The sequence below is a fragment of the Callorhinus ursinus genome, unplaced genomic scaffold (genome assembly GCF_003265705.2).
Source record: "Callorhinus ursinus isolate GAN/ISIS: 27379988/994484 unplaced genomic scaffold, GSC_fseal_2.0 scaffold68, whole genome shotgun sequence".
Classification (NCBI taxonomy): domain Eukaryota; kingdom Metazoa; phylum Chordata; class Mammalia; order Carnivora; family Otariidae; genus Callorhinus; species Callorhinus ursinus.
The window spans coordinates 3,834,622-3,848,206 of NW_027397130.1; the positions used below are offsets into that span (position 1 = coordinate 3,834,622).

The 13,585-nt window shown below is 54.5% G+C and overlaps 2 protein-coding genes across 4 annotated transcripts in view; one reads left to right on the forward strand and one right to left on the reverse strand.

Annotated features, from left to right (window-relative positions):
- AFMID (arylformamidase) overlaps window positions 1–595 on the reverse strand; it is a 28,239-nt gene extending 27,644 nt beyond the window's left edge. For both annotated transcript variants that reach the window (XM_073886028.1, XM_025859907.2), the window contains exon 1: window positions 536–595. In XM_073886028.1, coding sequence (XP_073742129.1) covers window positions 536–595 — 60 coding nt within the window. The remainder of the gene's footprint in view (window positions 1–535) is intronic.
- Window positions 596–843: 248 nt separating this feature from the next.
- TK1 (thymidine kinase 1) lies at window positions 844–13,533 on the forward strand. Of its 2 annotated transcripts, XM_025859957.2 has the most exons (7): window positions 844–956; window positions 1,091–1,122; window positions 2,324–2,434; window positions 5,130–5,223; window positions 12,101–12,190; window positions 12,473–12,592; window positions 12,689–13,530. In XM_025859957.2, the coding sequence occupies exons 1-7, from the start codon at window positions 891–893 to the stop codon at window positions 12,893–12,895; spliced, it is 720 nt and encodes a 239-aa protein (XP_025715742.1). In that variant the 5' UTR covers window positions 844–890; the 3' UTR covers window positions 12,896–13,530. The 2 variants fall into 2 exon arrangements, with proteins under 2 accessions (XP_025715742.1, XP_025715741.1); XM_025859956.2 differs by having other exon boundaries at window positions 12,473–13,533.
- Window positions 13,534–13,585: the final 52 nt, after the last annotated feature.

Consider the following 13,585-nt stretch of genomic DNA (forward strand, 5'->3'; position numbering starts at 1 on the left):
CTGCTTCTCCCTCTGACCTTCTCCCCTCTCATGCTGTTTCTCTCTCTCTCTCTCTCTCTCTCTCTCAAATAAATAAATAAAATCTTTAAAAAAAAAACAGAACACTGCCTGAAATGCAGGGAAACTAGTTAGGAAATTATAGTTGAGTGATAATCATATTAAGGGCTTTGCCTGTGTGGTTTCTAGCCCTCACGACCACGGTGCAGTAAAGAGCAGCCTTTCTGCATCCTCACCATCTGGCACGTCCTCCATCCGAATTGTGGAACCTCAGGTCAAGGTCGGGAACTGTGGCCCCCCTTTATGGATATTAGCACAGCTTCGGTTTTCTCTACCCTTAAAACCAGGCTCACCGAAGCCTGCCTGTGGCAGGAAGCAAACTAGATCAGGGTGCTAAAGCTTTCGGAGCAGGCACACAGGTGCTCACCGGCGCCCTGGAGAGTGGTCGTTCCGTGGGCTCCTAAGCTCCCCTCTTGGAACTGCATCTAATCTCCGCGCTGCACTGCTCGGCCCCAGCCGCCCCCTGCAACCCGCCTACCTCCTTCGATAGATTCTTCCACGATGCCTCGCCCGGGGGACCTCGTCCGGGGACCTCCATCGTCCCACAGGGTACCGCCCGAGGCACGCCCCGGCTTTTTATAGGCAGCGGCCGGGGCGGGGCCAGTCGTCCTGGTGACGCAAGCGGGCCGGTCCCTGGGTCCGCCCACTAGGGGCGGGCTGCGGCCAAATCTCCCGCCAGTCCGCGGCCGCGCGCTGATTGGCTCCGGGACGCCAGCGCCGGCTTCCGATTGGTCAGTGCGCTGGGTATAAATGCGGACCGCGCGGGAACCGGCGCCTGGTGGCTGGGCGGTGGCACCGGAGAGTCCCTGAGGTGCAAGCTTCCTGGAGGCGCCATGAGCTGCATCAACCTGCCCAACGTGCTGCCCGGCTCCCCCAGCAAGACCCGGGGGCAGATTCAGGTGCCGGCGCGGGGACTGGCTTCCAGCCCTCGGGAGTGGGAGTGGGAGCGGGAGCGGGGTCGGGGTTGTGGTTGGGGCCATGGCCGGGTGTTCGTGCGCAGCGGGCCCCGAAGTGACCTCGCCTTCTCTCCTAGGTGATTCTAGGACCCATGTTCTCAGGAAAAAGGTAAGTAAGTCATGGCCTCGCGGGGCCCACCTCCTCCCCCATCCCACCCTCCGGGGGGCCCCTCCTCCTCCCCTGGCGCCCCGCCTGCCGCCCCTCTCAGACAGCACCTCCAGGACAGCCCCCACTGCCGGACGGCGTGTTCCCGCCCGGGATGCCGCTCCTGCCTGGGATCTGGTCCTGGAGCAGGCGCTCCTTCACTGCCCGCCCAGCTCAGACCCTTCCATTAGGGTCGTTCGCCACCGCTCCTTCCTGCGGCTGGATACGGCTGCTGAGGGTTTAGCTTGTCACTAAAGCCTGTGCACCCTACAGTGTGGGCATCCCTCCTTCCGGTGTGGTTGTTTCCTCTGGTACTTTACACACTAAGGAGTCAGACCAGGGCACCCTTTGCTCCCCTGATGTGACAGGACCATCATCTGACCTGGGCAGGGCTGGTGAGCCCCCTAAGTAACGCCCTCCGCCCTGGGGGATCACTCCAGTGCAAACCTGTTGCCCTCCGTGGTGAGGCTAATAAGGTGGGCTCTGAGACCCAGAGGCAAAGTGCTTTTTCTCTTGCACAAAAAGGTTTAGTGAAGTCAATTTAGACTATGTGAGGGCCTCTGGGATGAGACTACTTTTTTTTTTTTTTAAAGATTTTATTTATTTATTTGAGAGAGAGAGAGAGAGAAAGCACATGAGATGGGGGGAGGGTCAGAGGCAGAAACAGACTCCCTGCCGAGCAGGGAGCCTGATGCGCGACTTGATCCAGGGACTCCAGGATCATGACCTGAGCCGAAGGCAGTCACTTAACCACCTGAGCCACCCAGGCGCCCGGGATGAGACTACTTTGGAATGCCATCTGGGGCCTTTGCCTCTGCCCACCCCACCAGATCCCTGCGATACTTATTCCTTCATCCCATCCCTGGACCACCTGGGGGTCATTCCTTGCTGCCCTCCCCAAGGAGAACACTTCCCGGCCCAGCACACCTTTATCACTCCGTTATTCCCAGGCTCTCTAGTGACTTAAAGCTCTCGTTGGCATCCCTCTCAGGCCTAGGCTGAACTCCCAGAGCATGGGCCCTCTGTCCTCGCTGGTCTTTCTGTCCATTGGTGGGTCTCAGGCTGTAGACCCCTAGAAGGTGGTGGGGTGCCCTGCTTGTGCCGAGGGGGTCTTCCTTGCCCACTCTTTACACCGTGGGCCTCACGAAGTACTCTGCTCTTGCAGTACTGAGCTGATGAGACGGGTCCGTCGCTTCCAGATTGCCCAGTACAAGTGCTTGGTGATCAAGTATGCCAAAGATACTCGGTACAGCAGCAGCTTCTCCACGCATGACCGGTGAGTCCCTGCTCTCTTCTGTCCTGTCACAAGACCTCTCCTGGAAACCTGGTGAAAATTCCCAAGGGCCTAGAACATACTGTAAGAGCTGTCTTTAGCAGGAATGGTTAGTGATGCCGATGCCCAGGGCACCTGGGTGGCTCAGTCGTTAAGCGTCTGCCTTCGGCTCAGGTCATGATCCCAGGGTCCTGGGATCGAGACCCGCCTCGGGCTCCCTGCTCGGCGGGAAGCCTGCTTCTCCCTCTCCCACTCCTCCTGCTTGTGTTCCCTCTCTTGCTGTGTGTCTCTCTCTCAAATAAATAAAATATTAAAAAAAAATGCTGATGCCTGACACTGAAATATTGGAACTCAGCAAACTTTCAAAGTTGCTTGGCAAGGGATCTTAGGACTCGGCCTTTCACAGAATTCTAGCTCAGTGTTCTTAACCAGGGGCAATTTCACGCCCCCTCCCCCAGAGTGCATTTGGCAATGTCTGGGGACATTTTTTGTTCTCACAACTGGAGTGGGGGAGGGGCATTGGGCTGCTGCTGAACATCCCACAATGCACAGGACAGCCCCATGACCAATAGCGATACTGCCCCAGTTGTCAGCAGTGCTGTGCTTACATCCATGTGGTTGCAGACTGGTTTTATGTTTATCTGCCTGCCCCTTGCGGACATTTCCCTTTGCCATCTGAGGTGGGGAGGGAGGCTTAAATTTAGTTTGCCTCTTCCCTGTTCCCTGGCTACAGATTGGGGCCTGAGATTTCTGAGCCTGGGACATGATCTCTGTCCTTGGGACTTGTCCACCTGAGCCCACAGCGGCAAAGCCATGCTGTGCATGGAGCCTCGGAACCTCAGAACGGCCCAGTGTGTGGCCTCGGGCTGGGAGCATGGGGTTTCTGAAGCCAGGCGGGTGGTGGGGTGGACAGTGCCTGGGACTCGGAGCTAAGCGTCAGGATTTGAGTGACGGGTGCTTCCGGCCGTGCTGTCTGATGCTGGTCATTTATGTGGTCCAGTTTGCTTCTCCCCAGAAACATGGTGTCTGCCTCTGCTGCTGCACTGCGTGGGGGTGCATCCAGGGAGGACAGTGAGAGCAGAAGAGGCAGCACCGTGCCGGGAGGAGAAGTCAGGAGGGCAGGGGCCCATCTGAGCTCTGCCCAGCGCGGCACAGATGCTCTCCCAACTCGGGCTACGGAGCCTGGGACGGACCGCGGCTGTGACTGAGCCCTTGGCGGGAGCGACAGGGCTCCAGAGACACTGCCCTTGCCCACCCTGTGGTTTTCTCTATTTCGGGAGGGAAGGGGGAATTTAAAATTCAGGCAATACCATCTCATGCTCTTCCCAGATCTTTGAGTAGAATTATAGCAAGATAATAACTGTGCAGGGGTTGTAAAGTATTTTATTTTTCTAAATACAGCTACAGGGGGCGCCTGGGCGGCTCAGTCGTTAAGCGTCTGCCTTCGGCTCAGGTCATGATCCCAGGGTCCTGGATCGAGCCCCGCGTCAGGCTCCTTGCTCAGTGGGGAGTCTGCTTCTCTGTCTTGCACTCCCCCTGCTTGTGTTCTCTCTCTCTCTCTCTCTCTCTCTCTCTCTGACAAAGTCTTTAAAAAAACAAAACAAAACAGCTACAGGCTGTTGAGCCTTCAGAAAGTCCCAGCCCCCGGGGGCACGTGGGGGCTCAGTTGGTGAAGCCTCTGCCTTCGGCTCAGGTCATGATCCCAGGGTCCTGGGGAGCAGGGAGTCTGCTTCTCCCTCTGCCCCTCCCCCCCAATCGTGTGCTCCCTCTTTCAAATAAATAAATAAAATCTTAAAAAAAAAAAAAAAAGGAAGTATACCAGCCCCTCAGAAGGCTAGTTGAGGAGTGGGAAAAATGAACACAGAAAAAAGAACACATTGTAGAAAAACAGACCCTGCTTAAAAAGACAGAGGACAGAGAAGAGGATCCCTCTTCAGAAATGGCCCTGGGTCTGGGGGCAGGTTGGGGTGGAAGCTTCCCACACACGCCTTTGGCATTCAAACTCTTCTGGATATGATTCTCCCCATTGGGCACACAGGGCAACAGTATGACCTTAGATTTGAGTCTTGGCTCTGCCAGTTAATAGCTCTGTGATCGGGGCGAAATCCTTCGATCAGCCAGACGAGCCAAATGGATTGGTTCTTCTCTGGCCCTGTTGGCTGGAGTCCCAGGCTTATCTCTGCTGGGACACACAGGGCTGAGTCTGGTGCTCATGCGCTGCCCAGGACCATGGTGGACTTTCCGGGGCACTTTTGCTTTGCGTGGGCCCTTTTCTCCATAAAAAGAAAGAAGTAAAAAATTATATTTTATGACGGCATTGATAGAAAGACAGCTAGAATGCAGCCTGAGTTGTAGTTATGTGTGTTCTTTTTCTCATTTTAAAAAGAAATTAAAGCATTTCTCCTGCCCTGGCCCACACTGAACAGAAGTGGAGCCTTTGAGTCTCCGTTAAGCTTTGTATCACGCATTGCCAATTTCTAGTCTAGCACATCAAGGGAAATAACTTGTGTTGAATGACTGTTTTTCTGAACATGGGCCTTTATTCTCCCCAAATGCATCCCACAGGCACTAACTTCAAGCTCCAGCCCAGCAGTGCAGTGTGCTTTGAGGGTAGGGTTGTCACAGGAGCTGGCCCCTGGCCCCTGCGTCCAGGTTTCCGCTCCCTTGCCTTGTTCATGCACTGGATTTCTCTCCCCAGGAACACCATGGAGGCACTACCAGCCTGCCTGCTCCGGGATGTGGCCCAGGAGGCCCTGGGTGTGGCTGTCATAGGCATCGACGAAGGGCAGTTTGTAAGTTGGCTTGTCCTGGCATTCTGCCTACGAACTCCCAGTCTGTGCTCCTTTCTCCTCTGCTGGTTTGGAAGGTATTTTGTTCTATCTCTGATCTTTTAGTAACCGACGTTAACTTGCTCCAACTGGTGTCTGAATACCCTTTGGATTCCCTGTACTGCTTTCCATGTTTTTTTTTAAGATTTTATTTTATTTTATTTTTTTTAAGATTTTATTTATTTCACAGAGAGACACAGCGAGGGAGGGAACACAAGCAGAGTGAGTGGGAGAGGGAGAAGCAGGCTCCCCGCTGAGCGGGGAGCCCAAGGCGGGGCTCCATCCCAGGACCCCGGGATCATGACCTGAGCCAAAGGCAGATGCTTAATGACTGAGCCCCCCAGGCGCCTCTGCTTTTCATGTTTTAAGGGATTTATTTTACCTTCTTAAAAAAACATATATAATAAAAAAGGCGGGGGGGTCGGGGTGCCTGGGTGGCTTAAAATTTGAGCCTCTGACTCTTGATTTTGGCTCAGGCCATGATCTCAGGGTTATGAGATCGAGCCCGATGTTGGGCTGTGCTGAGTGTGGAGACTGCTTAAGATTCTTTCCCTCTCTTCCGCCCCTAAGGGGGGTTAAAAAAAATATATATATATATATATATTTACAGTGAACAACAACAACAAAAAAAATTAAGTTTCTTGGGGTGCCTGGCCGGCTCGGTCTGTAGAGCATATGATTCCTGATCTCGGGGTCATGAATTCAAGTCAGTTTCTCAATGCTGGTATGTAAGCAATGTTCTGTTTGCCTCACTGTTGCTTCTGCCTTGTTCGTTATGGATTTGTTTCTCCTCTTGCAAAGTACATCCTTTAGTAGTTCTTACAGCTCAGGACGTTTTGGTGGGAAGCTTTCTGAGTCTTGGTAGGAAAATGTCTTTATTTTGTTCTGTATGTTAAGCAGAGTGGCAGAAGGGGTAGCTTGATGATGGTTTTTCCCTGTGGCTTTGGGAAAGCAGCATCCCTTCCTTCCGCTAAGGAGAAGGCTGCCCTCAGTCTTTGGCGGCCTTCCTGAGCAGGTGACTGGGTGATGGGTTTGCTCTCGGAAGAGTGTGTCCTGGGAGGTTTTGTGCTTAGTTTGGTGTCTGGTGTGCTTTTCACATTTGAGGGCTAGTGCCTTTGTGCCTGGAGGGGAGATGCCATTATCACTCCAAATCTCCCCCCTCCCTCCTCCAGCCGGTGTCCTGGGAACATCTCCCAAAGTGTGTGTGGTTTCAGAGACTATTTTTTATTTGGGATTTTGGTTAGTTCTTTTCATGTAACTCCCGCTCTAATTCACATATCCTTGTTTCTGTTTATGGATGTACTGTTTGTTTTAACTGTTGCTGTTCTTTCCCTTGTCTTTCTGGAAATCTTGTGTTATAGGCCTTTCTGGCTCAGTCTTTTCCTTCCTTCAGGAGTGCACTCCGGCTGAGTCTGTGGGTTGTCCTTTGTGGTTTTGGTTTCCCTTCTGGGCTTCGGAGTGTTTCGTTGATGCGAGTGCATCTAATGAATGAAGTATAACTCCCTCCTCATGGGGCTCACTTAAGCTCTCGGGAGCAGTATGGGTGCCTGCCCCTCTGCCCGGGACCGTCATGAGGGTGATGTGAGCTGCTGTAACAAACAAGCCCAAGGTTTCAGTACCTGAAAACGCTAGAACTTTATTCTGAGTCAGTGGTGGGGAGGCCTGGCGACACAGCTTCTCAGATGGCCCTGGGCAGGCGCATCCGGAGAACGGAATCGGGAAAACGTGGAGGGTCCCTGGTGCGGGGTGGCACATCTCTAGAAGTTGCAGGCGTCGCTTCTGCTTCCCCTCTGACCATTGGAATTTGGGCACATGGTCCCCTTTACTGTATTTTACGCCACCTCTGTGCCCTGAAATTCTTTTGTGTGTGTGTTTGGTGAGTGGTTAGTCATTGCTGCAGGGAGAACCCATACTGTGAGACCCGGGGTCATCTCACTGAGGGCGTGGAGAGGACTTGCTTATAGGATTGGGGCCTGTGGGGCTCATTCGAGGGAGGGTTTTAGGAGGTTGACTTAGCTCTTGATCCAGTGCCCTCAGGAAGGGGGGTGACCCTGACCGGCATCCTAAAGCTGCTCTCTAGGGAGGGGGGACCAGGAGGCTGAAGCCGAGGTGGTAAAGCAGCAATGGTCACTCATGTTGACCAGGACAGGGGAGCATTGTGGTCCCTTATAGTCTGTGCCCAGACAGGACTACCCATTGCGCTCATGGAGTGGCCTTGCCTGATGCTTATGCTCTGTAAAATTAATTACGTGCCACGTGATAACACCAGGGCCCAGCTGTGAGTGCCAGGCTAGCCCCTGCAGCGGGGGCAGCTCTTGTCTTTTCACAACCCAGAAAAACAAATAAAAAACCCATTACATGTTGGTTCTACATCAGTCTAGTCTTTATAGGCGTATATTTTTATTTTTTCATGATTATTATTTTTTAAAGGTTTTATTTATTTATTTGACAGAGAGCGAGAGAGGGAACACAAGCAGGGGGAGTGGGAGAGGGAGAAGCAGGCTTCCCGCTGAGCAGGGAGCCCGATGTGGGGCTCGATCCCAGGACCCTGGGATCACGACCTGAGCCAAAGGCAGACACTTAATGACTGAGCCACCCAGGCGCCCTTAGGCATACATTTTTAAAGAGAGGGGGCTCCTATCATGCTGTGTGGCTATTTACCCGTGTCAGCAAATGTTCCCGTCTGCAAGGATGTAGCCAGTCTTACGAATGCTTACAAATGTATCCTGTCGTACGTATGCTGGCCCCCTGGCACGTGCCATTTAAAGGCTGTGATGGGGCGCCTGGGTGGCTCAGTCATTAAGCGTCTGCCTTCGGCTCAGGTCATGATCCCAGGGTCCTGGGATCGAACCCCTCATTGGGCTCCCTGCTCAGCGGGAAGCCTGCCTCTCCCTCTCCCACTCCCCCTGCTTGTGTTCCTGTTCTTGCTGTCTCTGTCCCTGTCGAATAAATAAATAAAATCTTAAAAAAAAAAAGAATTCCTAGTAAAAAGAAATAATACAGGCTGTGATGGACATTTTGGGTTGCTGTCTGATGTATTGGGATTTATCTGCTAAGTGGAATTGCCGGTCAAGGGGCCAATCCCCTTCATCCATTCATTTTCATTCATTCATTTATCAGTACTTTCTGGGCTTGTGCCCCATGCCAGCTGTGTCCTCGGTGTTGGGGATTCAGCCAGAGGCTCCACCCCATGAGCTCACATTCTAGTCCAGGGAGAGAATGACGTCATAGGTCAGGTGGAGACACCTGGACGGGAAGGCACTGTCAGGAGGACAGAGCTAAGGCGGGGTAGTCCGGAAGGGGCCTGCGGGAGAGCCAGGGAGTGAGCTGCTGGCTGGCTGGGTGTGTCTTGGGTGGGAGGGAAGTGGGTCGGGCAGGCTCGGCCCCGTGGATGGAGAGCGGGCAGCAGGTGCAGACGGCAGCATGACCGCTGGGCCTTTGCAGAAATCCCCAGGAGAGAGGAGTGAAGGGCAGGCGGCGGAGCATGCCCATGTGTGCACACACATGCCCGCATACCCAGTTCCACTGCATTTCTCTTTCGTTCCTGCTGCCTGACATCTGTTTCTATGTTTATCGGCTTCTTGTATTTCTTGCCCCTTTTGTAAACTGCCTTGGAAGGGCTTCCGCTCCTTTTTCTCTTGGTCTTTCTCTCCTCCGGTGCACATGAAGTGGCCGGCGCCGCTCTGTCACGTGCTGTAACGACATCTTCCCTGTTTGCTTCTGAGTTCTGTGGCATTTCATTTCGTGTTTTACCATCCACCGTCGAATGCTTTAGTTTGTCCCATCCTTTGTGGTCTCTGCCCTTGCGAGGCTGGCATGTCTGCCAGGAAGCGAGGCCCCCAGCCGGGGCAGAGCTGGGGGTCACTGGGCCGCGATCACGAGCCAGGCGGCTCTTGGCAGGAAGATGACAGAGGTGCAGATCCTCCACTCGGAGGCTTCCTAATCTCTGCTCTGGGTTCTTTCCCCTCCATCAAAACTCCTTTAGGAAGCGGCTCGCTGCTGGTCGCCTGGAGGTGTGGAATGGGCAGCTGGACACCAGTGAGGACCCTCTGCTGGTACTTTCCTACCTGGATCCCATGTTTTAACTATTTGTGTCCACCAAGAAAACCCAAAATTTGCTAAGCGCTTGGAAGTTCTATTTTATTTTATTTTTATTTTTGTTTATTTTATTTTTTGAAGTTTTTATTTCTTTAAGTAATCTCTATACCCAATGTGGGGCTCAAACTCATGACCCTGAGATCAAGAGTTGCATGCTCTTCTGACTGAGCCAGGTGGGTGCCCTGAAGTCCTAGTTTATTTTATTTCTTTTCTTTTTCTTTTTTTTAAGATTTTATTTATTTATTTGAGAGAGAGAGTGCACAAGAGAGACCACAGGCAGGGGGAGCCGCAGAGGGAGAAACAGGCTCCCCACTGAGCAGGGAGCCCCACGCAGGCCTCAGTCCCATGACCCCAGGATCAAGAAGGTAGTTGAAGGTAGATGCCTAACCGACTAAGCCACCCAGGCACCCCTATTTATTTTATTTTCTTTTAAAATTTATTTATTTATTTATGTGAGAGAGAGAGAAAGAGAGAGAGAGTGAGTGAGAGTGTGTGGGGGGGGAGTAGGGGGAGGGGTCAGAGGGAGAGGGAAGCCAAGTTCCCGCTGAGCATGGAGCCCAATGTGGGGCTCCCAGGGGTTCTCGATTTCCTGACCGGGAGATCATGACCTGAGCCGTAACCAAGAGTCGGAGGCTTAACCCACTGTGCCACCCGGTGCCCCCCTGAAGTTCTGTTTTAAGTATGACCTGCATTATCTGCCTAGGGCTGCTGTAACGAGTAGCACAGACCAGGCAGCTTACACAGCAGGAATTGATTCTCTCCCAATTCTTGAGGCTGGAAGCCTGAAATCAGGGTGTGGGCAGGCTCATTTCCTTGTGAGGGCCAGGACGGGGAACATTCCAGACCTCTCCCCTTGGCTTGTGGATGGCCGTCCTCCCTCTGTGTCTCCATCCAAATGCCCCCTTCTTGTAAGGACACCAGTCATATGATATTGGGGCTCACCCTGCTGACCTCACTTTAATGGGGTGGCATCTGGGAAGACCCTACCTCCAAATGAGGTCATGTTCTGAGGTATTGGGGGTTAGGGTTTCGTCGTAAATGTGGGGGGTGGGAAGGGACACAGGTCAACCCATAACATAAAAACTAACAGCAATAGGGGCGCCTGGGTGGCTCAGTTGGTTAAGCCGCTGCCTTCGGCTCAGGCCATGATCCCAGGGTCCTGGGATCGAGCCCCACATCGGGCTCCCTGCTCATGCAGGAAGCCTGCTTCTCCCTCTGCCTGCCGCTCCCCCTGCTTGTGCTCTCTCCCTCCCTCTCTCTCTCTCTCGCTCGCTCTCTCTGTGTGTCAAATAAATAAATAAAATCTTAAAAAAAAAAACTAACAGCAATAAAAATAAATGTCAAAAAAAAATGTCAATAACGAGCCCCCCAGTGGGCGTTGTGCAGTGTGCTGGCCCTGTGCGCAGCGCTGTCCCTATATCTTGGAGGCCTCAGGGACCCCTGCTGGGGACCCCTTCCCAGGGAGGTGGCATGTGACCAGGGGATGAAGTGAGCTCGTTGAATGTCGGCATCGGCGCAGTGGGCGGGAGGGGGGCAAAGACCCTCCTCGGGCCCCTAAACCTGGGTGTGGAAGGACCAGTGTCCTGACATCATGCCTCCATGTGGTGGGTGAGGCACAGGGATGCTCATCTCTGTGCGGTTTTGCCCCTGCCTCCCACCCAGGGATTATTTGGTGACGTCTGGAAACCATTTTCTTTGTGACAACTTAGGGAGGGGGGTATTTACTGGCCGAGAGCCCCTTGCAGGATGGGAGCTGCATTTCTGTGACCCGCAGTGGGTGTGCGAACATGCCAGAGTTGGGGTGGGCGGGGTGGGGGTGCTTCTGTGCTCGGGCCTGGCCAGCCCTACGGAGGGTAGTCGGGTTCGGCTGCTGCTGAACCCTGCTCGAATTGCTCTTCGTTTTCCTAGCCACCTTCACGGACCTTGTCTTGCTAACTGTCCAGGTCTCCGTAAACTTACACCTCAATAAATGGGCCAAGCCAGGCTTGAACGGCTTGGGGAGAGACCCACTGCCCCAAGACAAGAACGTGCCTGTTCACACAACCCAAAGACCAATTCACATAGACAAACGCAGTCCACTGGAAGCAGTATGATTGAGCAGTGAAAACTCACAAAGGCTCTGTAGAAGTAGCATCCTCACCCTGGGCCACTTAGAATGACAGCTGATTGACCAAGTAAACGCAGGGCCTGCTGTGTCGTCCTGCTCTGTAACTGGCTGGCAGAGCCCCGACCCCTCTCGAGGAATCAGAGGGCATATCATCTGTTCACTATTTGAGTGCCTCGGATCTGTGAGCAACACCGGGGGCGTTCCTTGCCATTTCTTGGGCTCAGAAACATTAAGTCCTTGCCAAGGTCACACAGTCATGGGTCCAACCAGAGCATGGTTCAACGCAGGCAGCCCTCTGGCCCGAGCTTTTGGCCACCGCGGTATTAGATCACCTCCAGCTGGGTTGCATCATCTAGTGAGGGGTCCGATGTGCTCGGGCCTGGAGTGCACCTGTTCTGTGTGGAAAGCCAGCGATGGTTAGGGGACAAGGGCGGTTGTGGGTGTGCATGGCCGTGCAAAGTAGGGTGAGCACAGAGACACTGGTCTCCTGGCCTTGGGCGCTGGCAAGAGGGCTGGGGTCACCCTGTTCTCTTGCTCCACACTGATGGGTGGCAGTGTCTCTGTGGCTCCCGGAAGCTGCTGCTCTGGGTGGAAGCTCACTGACGTTCCCCCCCCCACACCCCTGCCCCCCTCCAGTTCCCAGACATCGTGGAGTTCAGCGAGACTATGGCCAACGCTGGGAAGACTGTGATTGTGGCCGCACTGGACGGGACCTTCCAGAGGAAGGTGAGGCGTCTGATACAGGCTGTGGAGAGGGGAGTCTGGAGGGAGGGAAGGGCCGGGAAGAACAGTGGTAGCCCCGTGAGCCTCTTCTCTCAATGCAGCGCTACCTGGATGCCCCGGGCTTGACACTTGGGGGCACTTTGAGCCGGGCCATGTCCTAGCCTGGGCACTCAGATGAGCCAGACCCAGCTCCCTGGCTTGCCTGGGAGTCCATCCAGGGGTTCCGAGGAAAAACCACCGGGCCAGGTAGATGTGCTCACCTGCTGTCTTTCCCTGGGAGTGTAGGCATTCGGGACCATCCTGAACCTGGTGCCCCTGGCAGAGAGCGTGGTGAAGCTGACAGCGGTGTGCATGGAGTGCTTCCGGGAGGCCGCCTACACCAAGCGGCTAGGCTCGGAGAAAGAGGTAGCCCCCACCTGCCTGCTCCGGGGCGGGGGGCGGGGTGAGGCCCGGAGGCGCTGTGCCCCCTCTCAGTCCGGGCCCTTTGCGTCCCGTGGCCAGGTCGAGGTGATTGGAGGAGCAGACAAATACCACTCCGTGTGCCGCCTCTGCTACTTCAAGAAGGCCTCGGGTCTGCCCGCCGCACCGGACGGCAAGGAGAACAAGGAGAACTGCCCGGTGCCGGTGCCAGGAAAGCCAGGAGAGGCGGCGGGAGCCCGGAAGCTGTTTGCTTCCCATCAGATCCGGCAGTGCAGCCCCGCCAACTGAGGCTCCCTGTCCCGCGGCCGCCCACTGCCGGCCCCCCGCGCAGCCTTCCGCCACGAGGAAGTGGGGGTGGGGCGAAGACGGGACTTTGTGCCTCCCGCGGTGCAGGTCCTGGGCTGGTGGTCTGCACATCCCGTTTCCCCCTTTCCTGGTTCCCTTCCCGGCTGCTGGTCCACTCGTGAGCTCAGGGCCTGGCTACCGCAGTGACCAACCCCCGCCTGTGGGGTGAGGGGCAGAACCACACACTGGCGACATCGGGGCCCATGGCCTCTTCCCCCTTGTGGCTTTCGCTGTTGAGTTTCTGTTCTCACTGGGAAGTCCGTGCGCCGGTACCTCCGGCTCAGACCGAGCCTCGGCCCACGCAGAGGTTTCTGTCTCTGCTTGGGACTGACTCCCGGCCCCCAAGGGTGGCTGGACTGGTGCCCTCCTGCTTCCTACACTCCGGTGATCATTTTCTCCAGAACTGCAGCTTTTCTCACATGGGAGACACTTACCCTGCTGGGGCTCAGGTCCCAGGGACTTAATCTTTTAAAGTGTGTGTGTGTGTGTGTGTGGAGGGGGGGGTGTTAGGGGCAGAGGTGGCTAGGGTTAGGGTCTATGATTCTGTTGTAGCTTGTGAATTAGTAACTAATATTAAAATTTACTGGTTGGTGAAAGCACATTTGTCTTTTTTTTTTATTTGGTAAGATGTTA

Coding starts and splice junctions, on each gene's coding strand:
- TK1 (XM_025859956.2), top strand. CDS start 891: ATGAGCTGCATCAACCTGCCCAACGTGCTGCCCGGCTCCCCCAGCAAG. Junction 2,435..5,129: donor AGCTTCTCCACGCATGACCG/GTGAGTCCCTGC, acceptor TTCTCTCCCCAG/GAACACCATGGAGGCACTAC. Junction 12,191..12,472: donor ACGGGACCTTCCAGAGGAAG/GTGAGGCGTCTG, acceptor CTGGGAGTGTAG/GCATTCGGGACCATCCTGAA.